General features: G+C 35.7%; 1 protein-coding gene across 1 annotated transcript; it reads right to left on the bottom strand.

Annotated features, from left to right (window-relative positions):
- Positions 1 to 22,373: 22,373 nt before the first annotated feature.
- On the bottom strand, positions 22,374 to 22,901 carry LOC109677783 (ferritin, heavy subunit-like). The gene has a single exon (XM_020153585.1). The coding sequence runs from the start codon at positions 22,899 to 22,901 to the stop codon at positions 22,374 to 22,376; it is 528 nt and encodes a 175-aa protein (XP_020009174.1).
- Between the last annotated feature and the right edge of the window lie 512 nt (positions 22,902 to 23,413).

Raw genomic sequence — 23,413 nt, 5'->3', positions numbered from 1 at the left:
CCCATGACCAATAATATTACTGCATTTGTTTTAGGTCTATAATCCACATTTGAGGGATAACATGAAATTTTTGGCCTTCTGAGCCTGATGAACTTTGCTTAAAATGATTTTTTTCAGCTCCATCCATTTATCTTTCAATGACAAAATTTCATTCTTCCTTGTGACTGAATAAAATTCCACTGAATATAAATAGCACATTTTCTTAATCCATTCGTCAGTAGTGGGGCATCTTGGCTGTTTCCATAGCATGGCTATTGTGAATAGTGTTGCAATAAACATAGGTGTGCAGTGCCTATGTTTACGTACCTTTGGGTATGTCCCTAGGAGAGGTAATGCTGGATTGTACAGGAGATCTATTTTTAATTTTTAAAGAATCCTCCATATTGTTTTCTCTAAGTGGTTGTTATACTAGCATATATTCCCACCAGCAGTGGATGGAGGTTCCTTTTTCCTGGCGTACTTACCAACATTTGTTGTTGGTGTTCTTGATGGTAGCTATTCCAATAGGAGTGAGGTGGAATCTTAGTATGGTTTTGATTTGCATTTCCTTTATAGCCAGGGATGGTGAGCATTTTTTCATGTGTTTTTTTATCCATTTGGACTTCTTCCTTTGAAAAAATTGTTTACTTCAGTTGCCCATTTCTTTATTGGGTCATTGATTTGGCAGGCATTTAGTTTTTTGAGCTCCCTCTATATTCTGGTTATCAGTCTCTTGTCTGATGTATAGTTAGCAAAAATTGTCTCCCACTCTATGGGTGACCTATTCAATTTAGAGACCATTTCTCTTTTTGTGCAGAAGTATTTTAATTTCATATAGTCCCATTTGTCAATCCTTTCTCGTAGTTGCTGAGCCACTTGAGTTCTACTGAGGAAGTCCTTGCCTATACCTATTGCTTCCAGTGTACACCCTGCTCTTTCCTGAGTATTAAGGTCCTTATTCCACTTTGAGTGGATACTAGTACAGTGTGACAGGCATGGATCTAGTTTCAGTTTTCTACAGGCTGAAAACCACTTCTCCCAGCAACATTTATTGAAGAGTCTGTCTTTTCTCCATCATATGTTTTTGGCATCTTTTTTGAAGATTAGGTGAGTGTAGCTGTGTGGATTCATATTCAGGTCCTCTATTTTGTTCCACTGGTCTTCATGTGAATGACTTCTTTAAAATGCAAAGATATGTACTTCAAATACTGAGAGATAAACAAATTATTGTAATAAAATATTTTTATAACCATTAAGTAGTCAAAAGTTAACAATTCTGAAGAATTAAATATGGATGAGAATGTGTATAAATGGTTTACACTGGTGGAATACTAACAACTATAAAGGTACACAACCACTTTGGAAAATGCTTTTGTGTTACCTTGTAAAATATATTCTTCATATGTTGATCATGTGTTCCTAATTACTTCTTTTCCTACTGGCTTACAGTACAGAGACCAAAGAACAGGCTAAAGAAAGAGTATACTGGATATTGAAAGGAAAATATTAATACCCCAATTGCAAGTTAGACTGTGAAGAAGAATACATAATTGAGTAGGGAAAGGGAACAAAAGACAAAAGAGGTTGCCTATTCATTTTTTATGTAAAATAGGTACTATGTTTTGGGTATGGTTTGAGTATCCTCCAAGGATCCAGCTTGCTCAAAGGCTTGGTTCTTACTGTATGGTATTCATAGTGAATCTTTGAGAGGTAAGGCCTCTTACCCAAGAGGTAAGGTCATTAGTTCATTGGGTGCACACCCTTAAAAGGATTCTTGGGCCTCATCGTCTCTCACTCTCTCACTCTCTCTCTCTTTCCTGGCTGGTACTATAACTTCTCACTTTAGCACACACTCCTACCATTGCCATTCGTCATAAAGAGTTTCTAAAAACTGCGTCAACACAGGGGCTACACTTGGACCTCCAAAAGTATGAGCTAGAGAAACCTTTTCTCTTTTTATATTAATCTACCTTGGTTATTTTATTATAAAAATTCAAATTTTACTAATTTTATGGGAGAATGATATGTTTTGGTGATAATTGGGATGATATCTCTATTTCATTTATCTTTAGCATGATCTTTAATATTTCCTTCTTTCTATTAATTTTGGCCTTTCTTTATTCTTCATTCTTCATCCTTCACTTTTTAGTTCATCAAGATATAATATTTGCTTGGGGTTTTTCTTTTTTTTGATGTAGGTATTAATTGCTATAAACTTCCCTCTTACAATGTTTTTGCTACATCTCATAAGTTTTTTTGTTTGTTTGTTTGTTTATTCATATGTGCATACATTGTTTGGGCCATTTCCTTCCCCAGCCCCCTGCCCCTTTCCTCTCCCCCCTCACTTACAGGCAGAAGCTCTTCTGCCATAATCTCCAATTTTGTTGAAGAGAAGACATAAGAAATAATAAGAAAGACAGCATTTTTGCTAGTTTGAGATAAGGATAGCTATACAGAGAGATTCCTATCATTGCTTCCATGCACATGTATATTACAACCCAAATTGATTCATCTCTACCAGACCTCTTCACTACTTCCCAGTCACCTTCTCATAGTGACCTCTGTCATTTTAAGGTTACTATATTAGCTCCTCTAATCAAACACATCAAACACCTTAAAGTTTTGAGTTTCCTACCTTTCCCTATTCCTCATGTATGTCTTCTCCCCTTAGCGTGTGACCCACATCCAATAATATTACTGCATTTGTTTTAGGTCTAAAGTCCACATATGAGGGAGAACATAAGATTTTTGGTCTTCTAAGACTGGCTAACTTTGCTTAAGATGATGTTCTCCAGTTCCATCCATTTACTTGCAAATGACAAGATTTCATTCTTCTTCATGGCTAAGTAAAATTCCATTGCTTATAAATCCCATATTTTCTTAATCCATTCATCAGTACTGGGGCATCTTGGCTGTTTCCACAACTTAAGTATTGTGAATAGCGTTGCAATAAACATGGGTGTGCAGGTACCTAAGGAGTAACCTGAGTTGCATTGCTTTTGGTATATCACAAGGAGTGGGATTGCTGGATCATATGGCAGATCTATGTTTAGTTTTTTAAGAAGTCTCCATATTGTTTTCCAGAGTGGTTGTACTAGCTTGCATTCCCAACAGCACTGTATGAGGGTTCCTTTTTCCCCACCTCCTCGCCAACACCTGTTGGTGGTGGCGTTTTTGATGATAACTATTAAAAGGAATGAAGTGGAATTTTAGTGTGGTTTTGATTTCCATTTCCTTTATGGCCAGAGATGGTGCGCATTTTTTCATGTGTTTTTTGGTCATTTGGATTTCTTCTTTAGAAAAAGTTGTTAGTTCAGTTGCCCATTTTTTTATTAGTTCATTGATTTGGGTAGAGTTTAGTTTTTTGAGTACCCTGTATATTCTGGTTATCAGTCCTTTGTCTGATGTCTAGCTGGCAAATATTTTCTTCTACTGTTTGTGGTACCTTCAGTTTACAGACCATTTCTTTTGTTGTGCAGAAGCTTTTTAATTTCATGTAGTCCCATTTGTCCATCCTTCATCTTTGTTGCTGAGCTGCTGGAGTTCTGTTGAGGAAGTCCTTGCCTATGCCAATTGCTTTCAGAGTATTCCCTGCTCTTTTTTTTCTGTACTAGCTTCAGAGTTTCTGGTCTGATATTTGGGTACTTGATCTATTTTGAGTTGATACTAGTAAGGGGTGATAAATATGAATCTAGTTTCAGTTTTCTGTGGCAGATAACCACTTTTCCCAGCAACATTTGTTGAAAAGGCTGTTTATTTTCCATCATATGTTTTTGATACCTTTGTCAAAAATAAGGCGGGCAGATATGGAGAACAGATTATGAAAAGTCAGTGAGAACTGGACATAAGCAAGGCACGATGGAGTTTAATCACTTTCACCTGTAGGCTGAGGTAGGCACAGCCCCAGCCACAAACAGAGAAAAGCACAACAGCTGTGTTTCCTATGTTGTGTATGTCCAGAGAAGCAAAAAAGCAGGTTTCTCCTGTTACAATGTCACACCCCTACCCAACAGCCTCTGCTCCACCCTGTTTATGGCTGTTTATAAAAGACCCCTGAAGGAGGAAGAGGGGCTTTTTGCCTTTGGATTTTGCTTTGGCTTTGGTTTGGGATTTTTGCTTTGGGATTTGGCTTTGGGCTTTTGGGTGTGGGAAGTTTTTGGAAGGGAAAAGAATTACTGAAGGGAAAAGAATTGCTAAAGGGAAATTGCTGAAGAAAAAAATGGCTAAAGAGGAGTTGATAGAAAGTTTCACCAAAAACTTTAACATAGGCCTTAGAAAAATTAAGCTAAAGAAAGAATTTATACATAGGCCTTAGAAAAGCTAAGCTAAAGAAAAACTAAGGAAAGAACTTTATGGGGCAAGTCTAAAGCCTGAAACTTTAAGAATTATGTATATGCAGTTTTTAGGTGTGGTTGTTCACAAGTCTGAGCAACCAAGGCTTTAAGAAAGGTAAAGGGAGATGGGACAGTGCAAGCCTGGGGGCAAAAGACTTTAACAGTGATTATGCTAAGGAACAGCTAAGGGAAAACATGAGAGAGAAAGACTAAGGAAAGAGGTTTTAAGCAAGATTTTAGAGAAGACTTTAGAAGCTAGGTTTTAAAGAACTGCAAAAGAGTAAGGCCTTAAAGAATAAAGATAGAGAAAAGAAGCAATTAGGGTTGTGCATCTCCACCCGAGTGCCCAGCACACCTGACCCCACTTTCTGTCTGTCTGTCTATCCTGTGTCTTTTCTGAATCTCCAGTCTCCCTCAGTTAGCCCTAGTTAGGTTTAGTAATAACCAGGAGCGAGAGAAAGCTTGCTCCAATGAAGGAGGGAGAAAAAACAAAAGGCCCCTCCAGACATAGCTGTATGGATTCATATAGGGGTCCTCTATTCTGTTCCACTGGTCTTCATGTCTGTTTTTGTGCCAGTGCCATGCTGTTTTTATTGCTATTGCTTTGTAATATAGTTTGAAGTTGGGTATTATGATACCTCCAGCATTGCTCTTTTTGCTGAATATTGCCTTGGCTATTTGCAGTCTTTTGTGTTTCCACATGAATTTTAGGGTAGATTTTTCAATCTCTGTGATATATGTCATTGGGAAATTCTGGTAGTATAGCCATTTTTGCTATGTTGATTCTACCAGTCCATGAGTACAGGAGATCTTTTCACCTTCTGTAGTTTTCCTTAATCTCTTTCTTCAAGGTTTGTAGTTCTCCTTGTAGAGGTCATTCACATCCTTTGTTAAGTTTACTCCTAGGTATTTGATTTTTTTTTTGAGGCTATTATAAATGGAATATTTTCATATATTTTTTCTCAATTTGTTCATTGTTGGTGTATTGAAAAGCTAATGATTTTTGTAAGTTGATTGTGTAACCTGACATATTGCTGAAGCTGTTTACAGTATCCAGGAGTTTTGGGGTAGAGTTTTTTGGGTCTTTGTGGTGTAGGATCATATTGTCTGCAAATAGGGATATTTTGACAGTTTTTTTACCTATTTGCATTCATTTTATTTCTTCTTCTTGCATTATTGCTCTTGTTGCAGGAAGTTGTTAAGTGAGATATGGGACACTGAGGCAATTAGCAGGAAGAAACATTTTATTGTGCCAGCACAGCCCCAGTGGACTCGTGTCCAAATGCTGAGCCTGGAGTACAAGGGGGTCTCACCTTATATACCCTTGCAAACAGGTTACAGAAGCAAAAAGCAAGGTCTAATCCACATATGATTATATTCAGTTTTGTAGGTTACTTTTTCATGCTATGTGACTTTTTCCCCTCCCCAGTGCTACATGACCTTCCTCCTGTTCAGATTCTTCAGGTTTTATCTCTCTGCTATGCCATCTTTACCTCCCTGCTGCTTTATCAGGACTCAGGCCTAGTCTGTTTTCCTCTGATCCTCCTCCCTGCTCACTCTGGCTAGGAATTCCAGGACTATGTTGAATAGGAGTGGGGACAGTGGGCACCCTTGTCTCATTCCTGATTTTAGGGAAAATGGTTTCTTTTTTTCTCCATTAAGTATGATGTTGGCTGTAGGTTTGTCATATATAACCTTTATAATGTTGAGGTACATTTCTTCTATTCCTAGTTTTCTTAGACCTTTTATCATGAAGTGGTGTTGAACTTTATCAAAGGGTTTTTCTTCATCTATTGCGATGATCAAGTGGTTTTTGTCTTTGCTTCTATTAATGTGCTGTATTATCAATTTGTGTATGTTGAACCACCCTTGCATCCCTGGGACGAAGTTGAACTTGGTTGTGGTGAATGATCTTTCTGATATGTTGTTGGATTTGGTTTGCAATTACTTTATTGAGGATTTTTGCATCGCTGTTCATTAACAAGATTGTCCTGTAGTTCTCCTTTTTGGGTGACTCTTTGTCTGGTTTGGGGATGAGTGTAATACTGGCTTCATAGAATGAGTTAGTTAATGTTTGTAAGGGTAGCTATAGAAATTTGGGGATTTGGATAGGGTGGCACAAAAGGGTGATTGGGAAGTGGGATGGGTGAGTGGGGGAAGCAGTGTGGGGGTTGCTGGTTTCTGTGGTCTTTGTATGTGTTTGGGTGTATTTCTGTTGTAGTAGAGGGTGCTTGTGTTAGGGATGGCAGGGGGTTGAGGATGTGTAAAGTTGGTATTGTAGATTGTTCAGCAGGTGATGAGTGTGTAGGAGGGAGGGGTAGTCTGGTGACAGGTTGGGGGAGAATGAGAGGGCAAGGTGAGGGCTGGGGAAAAGAGTGGGTGAGAAGGGGCAGAATGAGTTGTCAGGAAGAGGAGCAATGGATTTTAGGAAAGGAGAAGGATAGAGAGTGAAGGGTGTGAGAATAGGGATGAGAAGGTGATGATGGTAAAGTTGATAGCACAGAAAGAGAGCAAAAAGATAACAGGAGTAGAAATAAAAACAGAAAAGCCACAATAACAAAACAAACAAACAAACAAAACCCCAAAGAAATCAACAGGAAAAAAATGAACAAACAAAAATAAATAAAAAAGAAAAACACCAGGTTCAGGAACAATAGAATTTCAGTGTTAGTTTAAATTCTGGAGTTACTCCTCCTGCATCCAGTCCTGGTATTAGCATATAAGCAGAAGCTCTGACGTGGTCTCACCAGGGGATTGGGCTGTGAGTAGTGTTTTGTTCTGTCTACCAGTTAAATTGAAATTGTGAGGTGAGGTAGCTTTGCCAGATCAGGCAGGGTGGTCAGATACATTGATTTCCTCAGCTGACAGCTGTATTACCCTTCAGCTGCAGCTGCTTGGTCAGCTCCTCGTCCAGTGAGTTGGGGCAGTTTAAGTTTGCATGCTTTCCTCAGGTTCAGAAGATCAGCTCTGTAGTCCACTACCTGCCCTGCTTTAGAGGTGGCTTTTTACTGTGCTTGTTTACTGGGTTTTCTGCCCTGGGGGCTTATTTCTTTACCCTGCCCCCTTCCTCTGGGACATATTCAGTGTTTCGTCAGTCCCCTCTGCTCTCAGTGTGTTATGAAGGTTCGCTGTTTTTTAGTTTTGTGGGGCAGTTTGACTTTGGGTGCTGCTCACTGGCTCAGGAGATGAGCTCTGTCATCTGCTACCTGCCCTGCTTTGGGGAGTGGTTTATCACCTGCCCACTCTCTGCCTTCTTGCCTTTCCAGTGTTTGTTTACAATAGTTTACACTGAGATTAGCTCCTTGCTCCCTCCCCTTCTCCGGTGCACTTTCAGCATTCCCTCCTCCTCTGTTCACTATTTCTTGGTCAGTTTTTTTGGGGGGAGATCAGTTTGCCCAGGGGCCGTGGGTTTATCTCAGGGTGGCTGGGGGAATTCCACATGACACATGGCACTCACCTGTTTGGTCTGTCAAATGTCTTGCATGCAGATTTGGAGACAGAGATGGCAGCTGTGGTGGTGGTGGCAGCCTCAAGTTTTCTCAGTGTAACGTGTTGTGGGGAAGCTTTCCCCAGTCAAGGGGTTCAGGTTGTCGAAGGTATGATACTGGTTGGTGCTTTATTTCCACTTGACGGAGGAGAAGAAGAGAAGGAAAGAAAAAAAAATTGCCATGAAGAAGGCGGTTTCCCCGGAGCTGGACCCACCTTGCTGGCTGTACAGTGGGTCAGCTGTTAGGTAAATTAGAGGCTGATTTGTGGGTCAGTCTTTGAATTTTTTCCTCGTTTGATGGCAGTGATTATTTTGGCTAGAAGCAGTCAGAATTACCAAGTGTGGCTCCAACATCTCAGGGAGGTTTTGGAGTCACAAAGGTTAGGCTTTCTGATTCCATAACCTAGTCACCATCTTGTATCCTCCCAACTTATAGGTTTTAATATGTTGTCCTTCCATTTTAATTTGTTGCATAGTGTCTGTCACATTGTAAGCATTACTAAAAATATCTTTTTTATTTTTAACATAAATGTTTAAATTTTTGCAAATAGTACATTGTCTAGCACATAATGTATACCCAATAAATGTTATTTTGATAAAAAAGAAACCCTCAAATATGTTCAAAGCTTATTTTCTCTTTAAAATTATGAATACATTTCTTCAAGTTTGGACCTCTCACACTTACTTATAGATTTAGCCTTCACTAAGCCATGAACCAATAGACATTGTTTACCTCAGTGGCAAAAGATGCCAGTGTCCTCATTAGAGTAAGCTACTGGGTACCACAGATTTTCCCACCATGTGACTACCTTCAACTTTCTTCTTTGTTACTAGCCATTTGTTGACACCTCATGAATGCTCATCTCATCACTGATTATTTCTGTATGAGCAGTCTCTGTTTTTTCACTCCACTGTAATGCTAAGGATGCTTAAATTGGTCTTTGAACTCTCCAAGTGTTATAGTTGCTTGTGTATATCTCTATATTTGTTTTGCATGGTGGGGAATGGATGAAACCAGTCATCTCTTACTTTCTCATCTTGATGACATTTGATGGTGATAATTTAGTAGAGACAGAGAAACTGACAAAGCAACAGAGAGAAGGGGTAGTATACAGAAACAAAATTTTCCAAAAGGTAAAAGAGAATGAAACAAAGAGCAAAGTACATAAACTCATCTTTGAAAGGGACAGGAAAAGTTACTCATAACCAAAAAGCACAAAGGCTAAGGATACAGATACTTCTGGACTGAATGGTCTGATAGTTGAGATATAAACAAGTTGGTATTTTCAGCTTGGAGTTAGAGAGATAGAAGGATGTGAAGGAACTGACAAAAAACAAAGTATGAAAGAGTCAAAAAGAGAAGGGTAAGTCCTTGCTTATGAAACCTAAGTATTTGTGATTAAAAGACATCTAATCGTTGAAGTGCCTAACGAAAACACTTAAAATTCCCTGCCCTCTGAGGCATTGACACAAATCATCAAGAATTATATGCCAACACTTTAACTTTATTTTAAACACAGTCATACTGATGAATACAGTTAGAAATTCAAAGGAGATTGTGCCAGAGGGAATATTTATAGTTTCCTTTTCCAAACTGTAATTTCCTTTTGTCATTGTAAAATAGAACCATTATACATTTTTCAATGATAAAAATATGTAATTTTTGATAATTATTATATTTTAGAACTCCAGTTATTGAGTTAAGCTCCAAAAGGAAATTAAACCCTCTAACAATATTATTTGCCAGATTTTGCTTTGCAGCTAGAATTACACAAAAGGAACTGAACAGATAACAATCATAATAGAAATGAGGAAGGAAGAGGATTCTCACAAAGTAAATGAAATTGTTTACTATTTCTGCATTAAAATATATATTCTTCTTGAATATTACCAAGGAGTGATGCATACTTATGTCATGATATTTCTATTGCATGAACAAGGACACAGATGTGAACAATTTTTGTTTCGAATTATCTTCCGTACTAGATTTCTGTGTCAGAAAGCTAATCAATGTCTTCATGGACTTTAGACATTATTAAAAGCTTTAAAAATGTGGAAAACCAAAATGTGCCTTCTCTAGTAGTATCTTCAGCTCCTGAAATGCATATTGTATAATATTCTTTCTTCTGTTAAAACCCTAAGTCTTACCCAAATTTCTCTAGCCACAAAAGTATATTTTTAAGTGTCTGTTTGATTATGTTGTCTTATTCAAACATTTTTATGAAAGGAATTCCCCCAGGACATTATCTTATATTGTAGATTAGTCAGTCTAAGATTTTTTTTTCAGGTACTGGAATTGAACCCAGAACCTCATCCATATGCAAGTGTTCTACCACTTAAGTCAAACCCCCAGCCCTTTTGTCTGTATTTTGTAGTTGAGCTATGGTCTCCCTAACTTTTTCCCTGGCTAGCCTCAAACTCAAGAGGCTCCTGCCTCTGCCTCCTAAGTAGCTGGGATTATGAGCATGAACCACCACAGTCAACATCCTGCCTCAAACTTCTACTCTGCCCAAGACTCTGCCATTATACAGACACCCCCCTGATCCATCTGCAAGTCAATACGTAGCCTGCAACAATATAGTCAATCCTTGACATGAAAAAAAGTGAAGTTATTCAACTGTATTAACTACATATTCACTAGCTCACATTCAGTGTTTGGTCAAAAATTATGCACTACCTTTGAAGATTAATTTGAGACTACTGAGGATTTGAGACTGCACCAGGATTTCAGAGAAGTTCGGGTTCTGTAAAAAAATGACATAAATGATAGTTTGATAGCCTTTAAAAGGTACTGCTTTGTAGATCTGAATGCTAATACTCATGTTTGCATTTATATATTAATACTATGATGTATTTGTCAAAATCTATCAGTGTGCCCTGTGACAATATTAAAAACACAGATAAATTCTGTTCCTCAATTTCTTTTCTCTGGAAATGTTTTCCTATAAATCTCTCACCCCAATTGTTGTATTGTATCCCACCATGTACAGTACAGTGCCTGTCATGCTATAAGCAATACCAAAAGGAGCTTTTTGATTTTTAACATTAATTTTGAAATTATTGGAACTAGTACATTCCTAGCACATACTATATGCCCAGTAGATGTTGTTTTGGTAAAGAAAGAAATGAATAAATCCTGAAATATATTCCAAAACTTATTTTCTCTTCAAAATTATGAATAAATTTCTTCAATTTTGGAACTTGTGTACTAACTTATAGACTTAGCCTGCACTAAGCCATTTCCATATTCTGAAGTAATTGCATTAAAAATTCTGCCCCATTAGCCTCTGCTTCTCATTTAATTCCATGTTAATTTGTCTGCCTTGTTCTCTTAAGAATGCTTTCTCTTCTTTTTTACACACTCTAGCTTATCTGAAAAATGATGAAGGAAATAAATGTCACTTACTAATACTGGTTATAAAACTGGTACACCACATACAAAAAGACTTCTAATTTCCATCTAGACATTTAGAAATATCACTCAATTAAAATAAGTGAATATGACATTCTTGAATTGCTCTGTAAGTGCTCCTAGATTTCCAATGTGTTACATCATAACAAAGCTACCATAAGTGTAACAGATCATAAGTTGAAAATGCGTTTAACACACTTAAGCTACCCACTATTATAGACTAGTACACTGTACATTATCAGGTGTGCTCCCTCATGCTTACATGGCTGATGCGGAGCTGAGGCTCACTGTCCAGCATCATATGACAGTATTGATAATACAACGTATTGCTAGCCTGGAAAAGATCAAAATTCAAAATGTCACTTTTGCACGATTGTATTGTTGAAAAAATTATAAGTCAAATACTCACAAGGGTGGGACTGTCATTTTATCGCCCTGAGGTACTCTGACTAAAAAGAAAGACTTCATTAGTAAAGTAAAAACAGAAAAACAAAGGATGTGAGGTCTATGGCAAAAGAAAACCATGCATGCTAATAAATAATAAGCAAAGCTGGGCTACATTCTCAACCTGGCCATCCCACTTCCTCCAAAATGTCACAGGATAGTTTGTTTTCAAAGAATCATAGCAAAAACCAGAAGGCGCTAATACTGGCAAAATTATTTACATTTGATACCAACTCAAACTTAGACAGAAGCTACTTTCAATTTTCTTCACCCCTTCATTCTTCTTTTTTTCTTAGAACTGGGGTTTGAACTCAGGACTTTGTACTTGCACATCAGGACTCTAATCCTTGAGTCACACCTCCAGTATTATTTTGCTCTGTTTATTTTGGAGATAGGGTCTTGAGAACTTTTTGCCTCAAACTGTAATCTTCTTGATCTCAGCCTCCCAGTAGCTAAGATTACAGGTGTGAGCTACCAGTGCCCAGCTCATCCTTTCAACTTTTTATTTTTCCTTTATTGTTATGTTAGGTGGGGATACACTGTGATATTTACAAAGGTTCTTACAATATATAAAATATATTATACTTGAATTCATCCCCTCCACCACTCTCCTTTATCCCCTTGCCCCCAATTCTGGGAATAGTTTCAACAGGTATCATTTTTGCATTTAATACATCTGTACACATTTTTGGCACTCCTACCCCCTTTCCCTGCCACCTCATTTTAACCAAAGAAAATACTAATCAAGTTGGGCACTTTCTGGGATGTTAAAGAAACTGAACTCTGAGTAGCCAAGAGATATACAATAAAAATTAAATGCAGAAGAATGTCCCTAAGACGCAGAAAAATTTTATTCATATAGTAAATAGCAGCCCTCTAAATACTGATAATTTTCTCCCATTAGCAAATCAAAAATTGTAAAAATTTTTTTTTATCCAAGTTATTCCTTATTCTCAGGCCACTGATTTGGGGTCTACTTTCATGAGGCACCAAGGAAGCAACAGAGAGCCTCTTCTTTATTGAAATTGTGACTTTTGTGTGTATTCTTTGCATGAATTGCTAGGCAGCAAAATGAAGCAAAACAAGCAAAAATTAAATAGTTACTCCCTTACCTCCTCAAACCTAGGCAAATGTTTTGCAGTCCAGTCTAGTTCAAAAGACACAAGTATAGTCAATTAAATTCAGATATGAAGTTTGATGCCAAGCAATTTTCTCTTATTGAAAATAAAAGGTATTATAGCAACATTTGTTTTTTAAATAAAAACTTTTCATTAAATTTATTTTTAAAAATTATATAGAACTAAAACCTAAGTAATTTTAAATATAGTTGGCATCATTTATTGAATAGAAAACAAACTTTACTATTCCAACTTTATTTAAAAGCAAATTCAACTGAACGAATAAGAAATATGATAAAAAGCATGAGTCTGGGTTTCAAAAAGAATTTAAAAATTTTATGTCTTGTTATCTAAATATAGAAGTTGGGAATAAAATTTATGTAGATGTCAACTTTGTAAGAATTTTTTTTTATTGCAAGCAATCAAATGACTGAAGTGGCTTAAACAGTAGGAACATACTAGGGACTTATCTACCATCCCTTCTGCAGATAGGCCATCACTGGATTATTTAATGATTCAGTGTATTAGAACTCTGTGTTGACTTTCTCTTTCTTTTTCTCTCTTTCCCTCTCTTTCCTGTCCTGCCCCATCTCTCTTCTGAATACTCACAAAATGACTGTCAAAGCACCACGTAACATGATATTCAACACAATGTATAAGAGAGAGGGGGAAGGAAGCAGAAGTGTACAGAATGAAATCCAAGCTGAGCTTCAATGTAGGTTCAGTGACAGCCTTAGCAGACCTCATGGGGAACTTGTATGACACCAAAGGTGGCTGATATAGCCAGGTCTTTATGTTTCCTCATTCTTCATATATGAGATGTGAATCCTCTTTAAAAAGGCATCATTACCTTGGAAAAGACAGCTCTTTGTAGTAGGGCAATCCTCCGATTTTATGAGACTGAAAACTATACTGGTGATTGGAGAAACACACCAAGCTTGTGTCTTGAAAGATTCAATACTAAATATGAAAATCATCCCAAATTAACCTCTTCAATCAACACAATTGCATGAAAAAAATCCCACCAGTTATTTTGCAAAAACTGGTAAGGTTATACTATAATTTGTACAACAATTCAAAGGTTCAAAAATAGAATGTGTTCACAGTGTAAAAACCCATCATGTTTTATATCTATAATTTGTGCAGTAAAATAAAGTACATGCCTGAGTATACTCTACATAACTTTAACAGATAATAAAGTTAAAATAATAAAATCTATGCAATCCTTCTTCTTTCAAAAAATTTTTTTGAGACAGGATCTCATTATGGAATCCAAACTGGCTTCAAATTCACCATCCTCCCACCTCAGCCTTCTGAGTGCTATTACCAGAATGTGCCACTGTGCCAGGCCAAAAAATACTTCTTGTGTTAATGCTATTTCTTTTAATAGCTCCTAAGTTTGCATGTGCTTGATCTTTTATTAACAGGCACTATTTTCTGTCATTATTGGTAAGTTTCCTCTTAAAGTATGTTGAATAGATTTCGACATCAAACATTAGGACATATCCTAAACTGTAGATTTATAGTTGAGTTTTCTTTTCAACGTGACATTCACTTTTTTGAATAACAAGGTTGAATACGTTGTTTGAACAGCAGAAATGGTAAAACAGAAGTAAATTATATTTCTTGATTATAATTTTTAATTTTCCTAACATTATTTTACTTATAAATAGCTATTGACCCCCAAATTCAATTTTATCATGATATAAGCATAAGATTTGAAAATGCTTCAGTAAAAAAACCTATGAGTATGTAAATTAACTTCAGGAACTAGATATAAAGCTAGTTCTGTCAGGATAAGCTAACTTCTGAAATCTTTGATTAATAAATATGGGATTTAGGTATCATTTTGATTACTAGAGGGAGCTTACACAGTGTTACCAAAAATAAAGAAATGTGGTATGAAACAATGTAAAATTAATTTGGATAAAGAAATGAAGAGAATTCAAATTATAAAATAAGTTAAATCTCTTGTGCAAGTTAAAGTTTATGGTGGGCAGAAATTTTTATTAAAATCAGAGTTGCTTTATACAGACACCACTGATTTGAATGAAAAGTGAAAATCTCATGTATTTCAGAATACATGAATTCAAAAAATTGACAAATATACACTAACTTCTATTTCTTAGCATAGGAAAAATAGACATGATTGACTTTTGTGCTAAGTGACATTTAGTAGGAGGTCACAAATGTAAAGAAATGTATTAAGAATAGCAGGTGAAAATGTGCACCATAACTAAAGTGCAAAGGAGAAAATATACACAAAAAGAGGCCTAAATGTAAAAATGTTAACCTAGCAGGGAAAGACTCAGCAATCACTTCTGATCTTGGTCTCAATCATCAGAACTGATAAGAAAGGAAATAGACAGCAGGATGAACCATACTGTTCATCTAAAGTTCAGCACAGATGCTGAATTTTTTAAAGTATTAGAACAGGGAACATTTAAGAAATGATAAACAAGTTCAGGTTATATAGCACAGGGAAAAGAACACTGGAATTGAAGGTAGGAGTGTGTGTTCTGGAGGTTACAACAATGTCACCAGAACACCAAAGGTTATAACCACATCTCCTCATTCCTCTGAGCCTCACTGTCCTCTTTTATCATATGAAAACATTTGCAAAATTATCTCACAGCTCTCTTATAGATTTTACAGTGAATTTAATTACAAATACATGTACAACTGACAGACTATGAAAACCCATTATAGCATATTTTAAATCTGTATAAAGGTATTCTACAAAAACTGATAAGCTATTCACTCCACTTACTAATAACAGAACTGGGAAAAATGGACTTAATCAGAACTAAGAACAACATATAATGTTTCAGTGATTCTCAGCCCTTCAGTACTCACCCTGAGTACAGGGTGTCATACAAAACACAGGCCTTCAGACTTTGCCCCAGGATTCTCTTTCACATAGTCTGCAATGTGTCCAGACATCAGTGTGCTTTAACAGTCTTCCAAAATGTCTCTAATTTTGACACAGATGTGGAAACCTCTGGACAAGATATAATAAAATATTACCTGTCAATAAAATGATACAAATAATCATTTTCTCTAAGCTAATAAAATACTGGAAACTCAACAACTGAATGAATCTTATAACCATAATAAACATTAGTATCGGTTGAGACTCTTCCATATTTATTAGACATTTTTACTGGTGCCTTAAATACAGTAGCTTAATTAATTCTCTTGCTAATATTCTGACATATTTACTCCTATTTTCCCATTTTTAAAGATGGGAACACAATCTCAAAGAGTTCATAAATTGGGAAACTTTGTATCCACACTATGTTATAACATAAGTGATTTTTACCTTTTGCTATAGAATTTCATTTGCCTCCAGTTAACAGCATTCTGATGTAGTTATGATTTAAAAGTAATGAAAAAATGTCAGTTCTTTTACTGTACTTTATTTTCTCCCAAAAGGAAAACATTAATATAAAATGCCTGTTTAGTGAATTCAATATAAAACATGGCTTTGTTTTCTCAAGTTTTAATCCACATCCCCAAATTAAACTCTTTTAATGATATTTTTCTTCTGGAAAATAGTATATATATATATATATATATATATATATATATTTAATTTTGACTACATTATGTTAGATTTCCCATTGAGTTTACTGTTCTAGGAGCTACAACATAAAATTGCCATGTTCTTTTTCAAACTTTCTACTGAAGTCAATATTCTGACTCTCACTGTATCAGAACTCTCCCCTGTGTGGTTTCAGGCAGTTCCTGTGCTATAGGCATTTTTATGATTCTTTGAGATTAAGACATTTCAAACCTCAGTGAGTATATGTTTCCATTGGGATATTGCAAACAGACTTTACAGTCTCCACAGACAATGCAATTTTTTAAACAAAATTACATAAATTAAGGCTTTCATAAACCTTTGGAAATGTAGCTGTTACAAGCAGCTGCTTTGTTGCCTTTGATTCCCACACTGGGTAGAATTCATAGGAATATAGTATTTAAATCAGGACTGCCCTTAATTAGCATGAAGGTCTTGTGAAAAGATTATGCCTTAGCAAAGAGCTTATGGCTATTAAAAAATTCAGACAGAAGATCAATATGTAATCGCCTCTTGAAATATACGAATCAGAATACAGTTCCTTGAAGAAAATAGCAACTGAATCTATTTACTATTTAACACAGTTAGAGGCCTGGCAGCTAAAGGGGGCTACAACTGTGCAGAGATCAACAAGGAAGTTAAAGCTTCAGCTTTGGTCCCACAAAATAAAATGCGCACTGTAAGGAAAAACCTGATTGCAATCACTTACTCTTGGGGGCTCTAATGTAAATCTCCCATTTGAGTTATGAGTGCTCAAATGGGCATGAACTCACATTTATTGATTTGTTCCAATTATAATTACCTTCAGTAAGAAAAAGGAGGACAAAATACCTTCTAAGAATCAGGAGATAGACAATGATGGTGACTACTGAAGCTTAGCATTGTGTTCCATACCTGTAATCCCACCACTGGGAAGGGGAGGAGGCCAATGTGAGATACATAGGGAGTCCAAAGACAGTCTGGACTTACACTGCCAGACCCTGTCTCAAAACAAACAAACAAAAATAGTGACTATTGAGGGATGATTCTGAAAAAAATTGCTGTTTTTACTGTTTTATTTTGTTTCTTTCAAATGAATTTTTAAGTTAAACCTGAAACTGTTACAATAGCCTACAAAGCTCTCTGCAATCTGTCCTCCTCTCTGTCATTTACCACTCTGACATTTTTTCTTACACCTCTCTCCTCCCTCTGCCAAGTGTAATGCCTGAATGTTTATGCTCTTGCAAAACTTCTATGTTGAAGTTTTAATTCAAAGGTGGTATTATTGGGGGGGTGGGGCTTTTGGGATATGGTTAAGTTATGAGGGCAGCCTTTCTGAGTGAGATTGGTGCTCTTATAGAAAAGACCCTGGAGAGCTCATTCTTCCCTTGCCCTATGTAAGGACACAGAGAAGGCACTGGCTATAAAATAGGGAGCAGGCCCTCACCAGACACTGATATACAATGCCTTCATCTTAGACTTGCCAGCCTCCAGAATTGTGAGAAGTAATTTTCTCCTGGTTGTAAGTCATCCAGTCTATGTTACTTTGCAGCTTGAAAGGACTAAGACACCCAGCTTCAGTATCTAGCATAGCTGGCACACTCCCTCTGTGGGGTCTTTGCACTCACTGTTTACATTTCCAGTGTGGTCCTCATACCTATGTGTCCACTCACCCTCCACTCTTTCAGGTATTGAATTAAGTATCTTCTCAGGGCGGTCTTTCAGGGACACTATCTACATTCCAAACCACTGAATGAAGAAACATTAGACCCTATGCTTTTTCTTACCTACTTTTTATGAAGGGAGGTAGAACAGTAAAGAAAGTCAGAGTTAGGGAAAATATGACCAACTTTAATTTGTCTTTTTCTTTTGGTTCTATAATTTTTTATGAGCATGTATTAACTGCACATAATAATGGGTTTCATTATGTACATATAACATGATATGATATAATATGATACATGATATGTATTATGATATTTTCATATGTACATGTTACTTACTTTGATTACATTCGCCTACTTATTACCAACAATTATCCCTCCTACCCCCTCCTTCTTATCCCCTTTCTTTTCCCAAATAGTTCCCCTTGTACTTTTATGATCTTTTTTTTTTCCTGGATAAGACATATGACAGAAAACATACAATATTTGTCTTTCCGAGTCTGGTTTATTTTGTTTAACATGATGACCTCCAGTTCCATCCATTTTCCTGCAAATAACATGATTTTGTTCTTTACAGCTAAATACTCCATAGTGTCTTATTAGTCTTGAGGGGGACAAACTCCATGTGAAATAAAAGTGGACAGTAGTATTAAAAAAGTAAAATTAGGTTGATTTCTACACTTTCCAACCATCTAACTTGTACCAAAACACTCAACCATCACAAAAAGAGTAAGGTCAGATGTCCTTCTCTTTTCTATATCCTCCATGCTGAGATCTGAACCCTACTCCTCATCTGGACCACTTTATTTTCCTGAGTCTATACAGCATCTTCAGACCTGGTCTTTTGCTGTATTACATAAGCTGTGGACACCAGTTACTATTCTTGCAATACTGATTCCTGAGATCTGCTGCTTCTTACTAAAATTAATGATAACCACATTTGGTGCAGTTTAATTTCTTGTCCTTTTCTTATGTCCATGTAATAAGACTCCTATTTAAGTTGTCATAGTTGTGATTGAGTTGGAAAACCAACAGATAAAATAGTGAATTTGTCCACAAAGAAGCAGAAAGATCTTATTAACATAAGAATTGAAATCATGTACATCCCTTACCTAAAACTCTTCAATTACATCCAAACACAGCTGAAATCCTCCTATAACTATAATGCCAACTCCTTGAGAATACCATCTGTGTCTGTATTTTCATCACTGTGTCTCAGCCTAGTAGGTAATAGTAACTCAGTAATTATTTAAGTATATCATTCATTACCCCACGTTAAAATAAAAATGACTTTCAATTTCAGTGAAATGAATTCCAAATATGTTTTCTCAGCATTCCAAGTTACAGGCTCTTAGTTGCCTTCTCTCATCAACCTATTGTAAACAGTCTACAAAGAACATCATGTAACACACACTGCCCCTGATGTGTTCCTATCTCAACATCTGTCCTCACACCGTTCCCTTTTGCTTGAATGTCTGCAACCTTTCCAATGAAACCCCTCTGCCTATCCAGGGGTTCTTCTACGCATTGAAACTAGTTAGCCTTTGCTCTACTTTACTCCACACTTACTACCTAGGGATCTTTGTTTCTTCATAAAATGACAATAAAAATTTTTGCTACTTCATCTTTTTTTTAAAAATTAAACTTCTTATATATAATGTTTAGGAACCATGATCATTAAAACATACAAAATACTCAACAAATGTTTTTTCTTTAAAATCATAGCAGAATTTGCACTTAGTGAACATTACATTTATTTAGCTATATGCCTTAGAGTTACAAAGAGATTGTAAACTTCCTAAAAATCTAGGCAAATCTTTTATTCTGATCATTTTCCACAGTCTCTTGTGTAAAAAATGTATCTAATTAATATTCGTTGACTTGACTGATTGCATTGATTAAAGAGCACTTTTTCCAAGTGAAGCTTTGTTTTTAAGTATGCTTCTCCCAGAAACAGGAAAACTATAATTAGTTCTTATTGTGCAGAAAATTCATAAACCTGAATTATTATGCAGTTCTTTTTCCTCTACTTGTATATACTGCATATAACGTTTAAAAATAATTAAAAACTCTTTGGAGGTAATCAGGTTCCCTTCATACTCTATCTGGAATATTTTAAACAACATTTGAGTTTTGTGGTTTGATGTTAGTCCTCACTGAAAGCACACATCTGATGGTTTTCACTTAGAACAATGACTGCCAGAAGCCACAGGCTGGCTAATTTAGACTCACCTGTGGTAATGATTAACATCACAACTTGCTGGACTGCAGGCCCAATTCACTCATCAGAATCTCTGGGCAAAGGCCCTGGAAATTGTACTGCTCTCCCGAGGAGATTCTGATGTGTAGCTAGGTGTAAGCCCTCCTTTAGAAAGAAGTTTAGTGGAATCACCATGTAAAAAATAAAGGGTGGTAGACTTTTGCATGAACTGTTATTCTATTATGATATTCTTTAAATTGAGGGAAGTTCTAAGCTTTGGACTGTACTTTTACATAGTTTCCATTTTTTAAGTTGTTAGATCTTCTTATGGAACAAATAAAACAAAAATATATAATTTATAAAAGTAGAAGCTAACAATTACTGAATAAATGTCAATGAAATAAAAAATAATGCATGAATCTATTGAATTTAAGAATTCAATATAGCAGCAGTTTTGAAACATATATCTATTTTATGACTGAGTAGTGTAATCATTTTGTGAATATACCACTTTTTGTTTATCCACTCACTGGTTGAGGGGCATTTGGAGACTTTCTACTTTTTGACTATTAGGATTATTGCTACATGAATATTCAAATACAAGCCTTTTTGTATGGATCTTTGTTTTCATGTCTCTTGTGTAAATACACAGGAGTGGAATTGTTGGTTCATATGAGAATTAAATGCTTTTAAGGCTTTAGGAAACTGATAAAATATGTTTATGCAAAGTGGCTTCACCATTTTGTGCTCCTACTGGGAATTATGAAAGTACTGGTTTCCTACATTCTTGCTGACATTTGTTATTACAAGCTACAGCATGGTTGGATCTCACATATGTTTTCTGAATAAATGAAGCCAAAGTGCAAAATGTCGTGGATAAAGATGTTCAGAAAAGATAAATTGATAGAAAAGAAAATAAATTAATGTCTGCTTGGGAGTATGAATATAAGTTGACTGCAAATAGTTGTAAAGAGTCTAAATAAAGAAAATGTTTTCAAAAATAGATCATGATAATGGTTTGGGAACTGTCAATTTACAAAAAATTTGTAACTTTTATGATATATTAGTACTAAACTAAAGGGATGTATATGTATACATGTAAATATGTATATTTGTGTGTACGTATACATAATATATATTCAGTTCTAATTTTTCAAAAACTTTATATTCTAATTATCAAAAAGCAAATTTCCCTACTAGTCTAAATACAGAAAATAAATATAAGAGCTCATGCAATATTCACTTGAATAAGCATGAGTATATTTCTAATATTATATACTGCTTAATTGATAGTCTTTTTTTCTAATTTTAACTAATAACACATTGTCTGCACCTATATAATGAATTATGAAATCAAACAGTGTGAACCTCTCAAATTTATTCCTTTTTCACAGTATTTTAACTTTTCTAGTTCCTTTGAATTTTTATCTAAATTTAATAATTAGCTCAACAAATTCTACTAAAATGCTATTTATATTTTTGATTAAGGCGATATTTATACTATATATGAATTAAAGGAGAACGTCCAATATTAACGACATTGTGTCTTGTAAGAAATTAACACAGAATGTTTCTCTATCAAATTTTCCTTTATTTCTCTCTTCAGTATTTTTTAGAGCTCAGCACAAAGATCTTTTTACTAGATTTCTACATATTTTCTAATTTTTTTATGCTACGGTAGAGGGTTTGTTTTTAAATTTCACTTTCTCATTGTCCATTTCTAGTTGATTTTCCATGTTGATATCAGGACAAAGCTAAGCATATAGAATAAGTTAGAACTTGCTTATCCTCCACTTTTCTCCTGAGGAATTTGTGTAGAATTGGTATTACTTTTCCTACAATATTTGGTATTTACTTATCTGAGAAAATATCTGATTGTTGTTTTCCTCTCTCTCTCTCTCTCCCTCTCCCATATTAAATATACTATTTTTCCATTATATTTTGAATTCCAATATTTTGTTTGTGAATTGATACCTTTATCATTATGTAATGCTTTTGTTTATTTCTTAATATTTTTTTAATGCAAAACAGCTTTATTTTCATCCATAACAATGAGAACTACGAAAATGGAAAGGAAAGCAGTCTTCAGGCAGCAGTGGAAATGATGGAGACTCTTAAATAACTGACTTTGGGATCTGCTACAGTAGAAGACTTGCTGTGCTGTCCTCAGAAGCTAAGATTTTTGACTCGATGCTGCAGCAGGCTCTTCAGACAGGCTTTCCTGCTCCATCGGCTCTTCTAATCTCTTTTGACAAGAAAGTTGACTTTTCAGATAATCTGTGTTCCTTTTCTGTTTAAACAGAATCATCTCCACTATGGGTAAGAGCGGAATTTCACCAGTCTGAGAAGCTGAAGTCTTCAGGTCTTCCAACATCTTGGTTAATTCATTTTCAGTCTTCAGAGCAAATGTTAAGGTCTGTACTGCACCTCCCCAGACATCTGTATAAGGTCTCTTAAAAACTGGAAGGCAGATCATACCTTCACGATTTCTTAGATATCTTAGTAATTGCTTTGGTTGCTCCCTCTTCACCTCAGCCTGTTCTTCAAAGAACAGGGCAAATGGAGGCATTCCTGTCTCTTCATTGTAATGGCAGGCCATGGATAAGTAAACATCACTGATATGCATCTGATAAGATGCTACTTGATTAAGAGAAACTCTATATTCTTCAGGAAAGGGGCCTTTGCTAATACTGGAATCCATCTCAGCTTTAGGCAAATCCAGTCATAAGATGTGCCTATTTCTTAACATTTTTTTCTACAGTGTCTAACATTAATAGAGACAAACATGTCTTTCAATTAGTGTTTACATAATTTATCTTTTTTATCCAGCTATGTATCTTTCATGGAAGTTTCTTATAGATAGAATACAGTTGAACTTTGCTCTCTTTATGATTTTATTAGCATATAATAGTTGTACAGAGGAATATGCTGTGATATTTATGTAAGTGCTTACAATATATCTTAGTTGAATTTACCCCCTCTGTCATTCTCCCTCTTCCCCTCTTCTTAGAAAAATTTCAACATGTTTCATTCTTCTATTTTCATAGATGGATACAAAATATATCCATCATATATACCCTCATTTCCACTTTCCTTATGCCCACCCTTTCCCACTGGTACACATCCCTAGAAAAGACTTATTTTTCTCTCCTGCCCTGGAGTTTGCTTTCTTAGCCACTGAGTTATCTTGGGCTTAAATCTTGTGATTTGAAG

This window comes from Castor canadensis, chromosome 1, assembly GCF_047511655.1.
Source record: "Castor canadensis chromosome 1, mCasCan1.hap1v2, whole genome shotgun sequence".
Taxonomy (NCBI): Eukaryota; Metazoa; Chordata; class Mammalia; order Rodentia; family Castoridae; genus Castor; species Castor canadensis.
The sequence above is the reverse complement of the archived record's forward strand: the minus strand, read 5'-3'. Positions and strand labels throughout refer to the sequence as shown.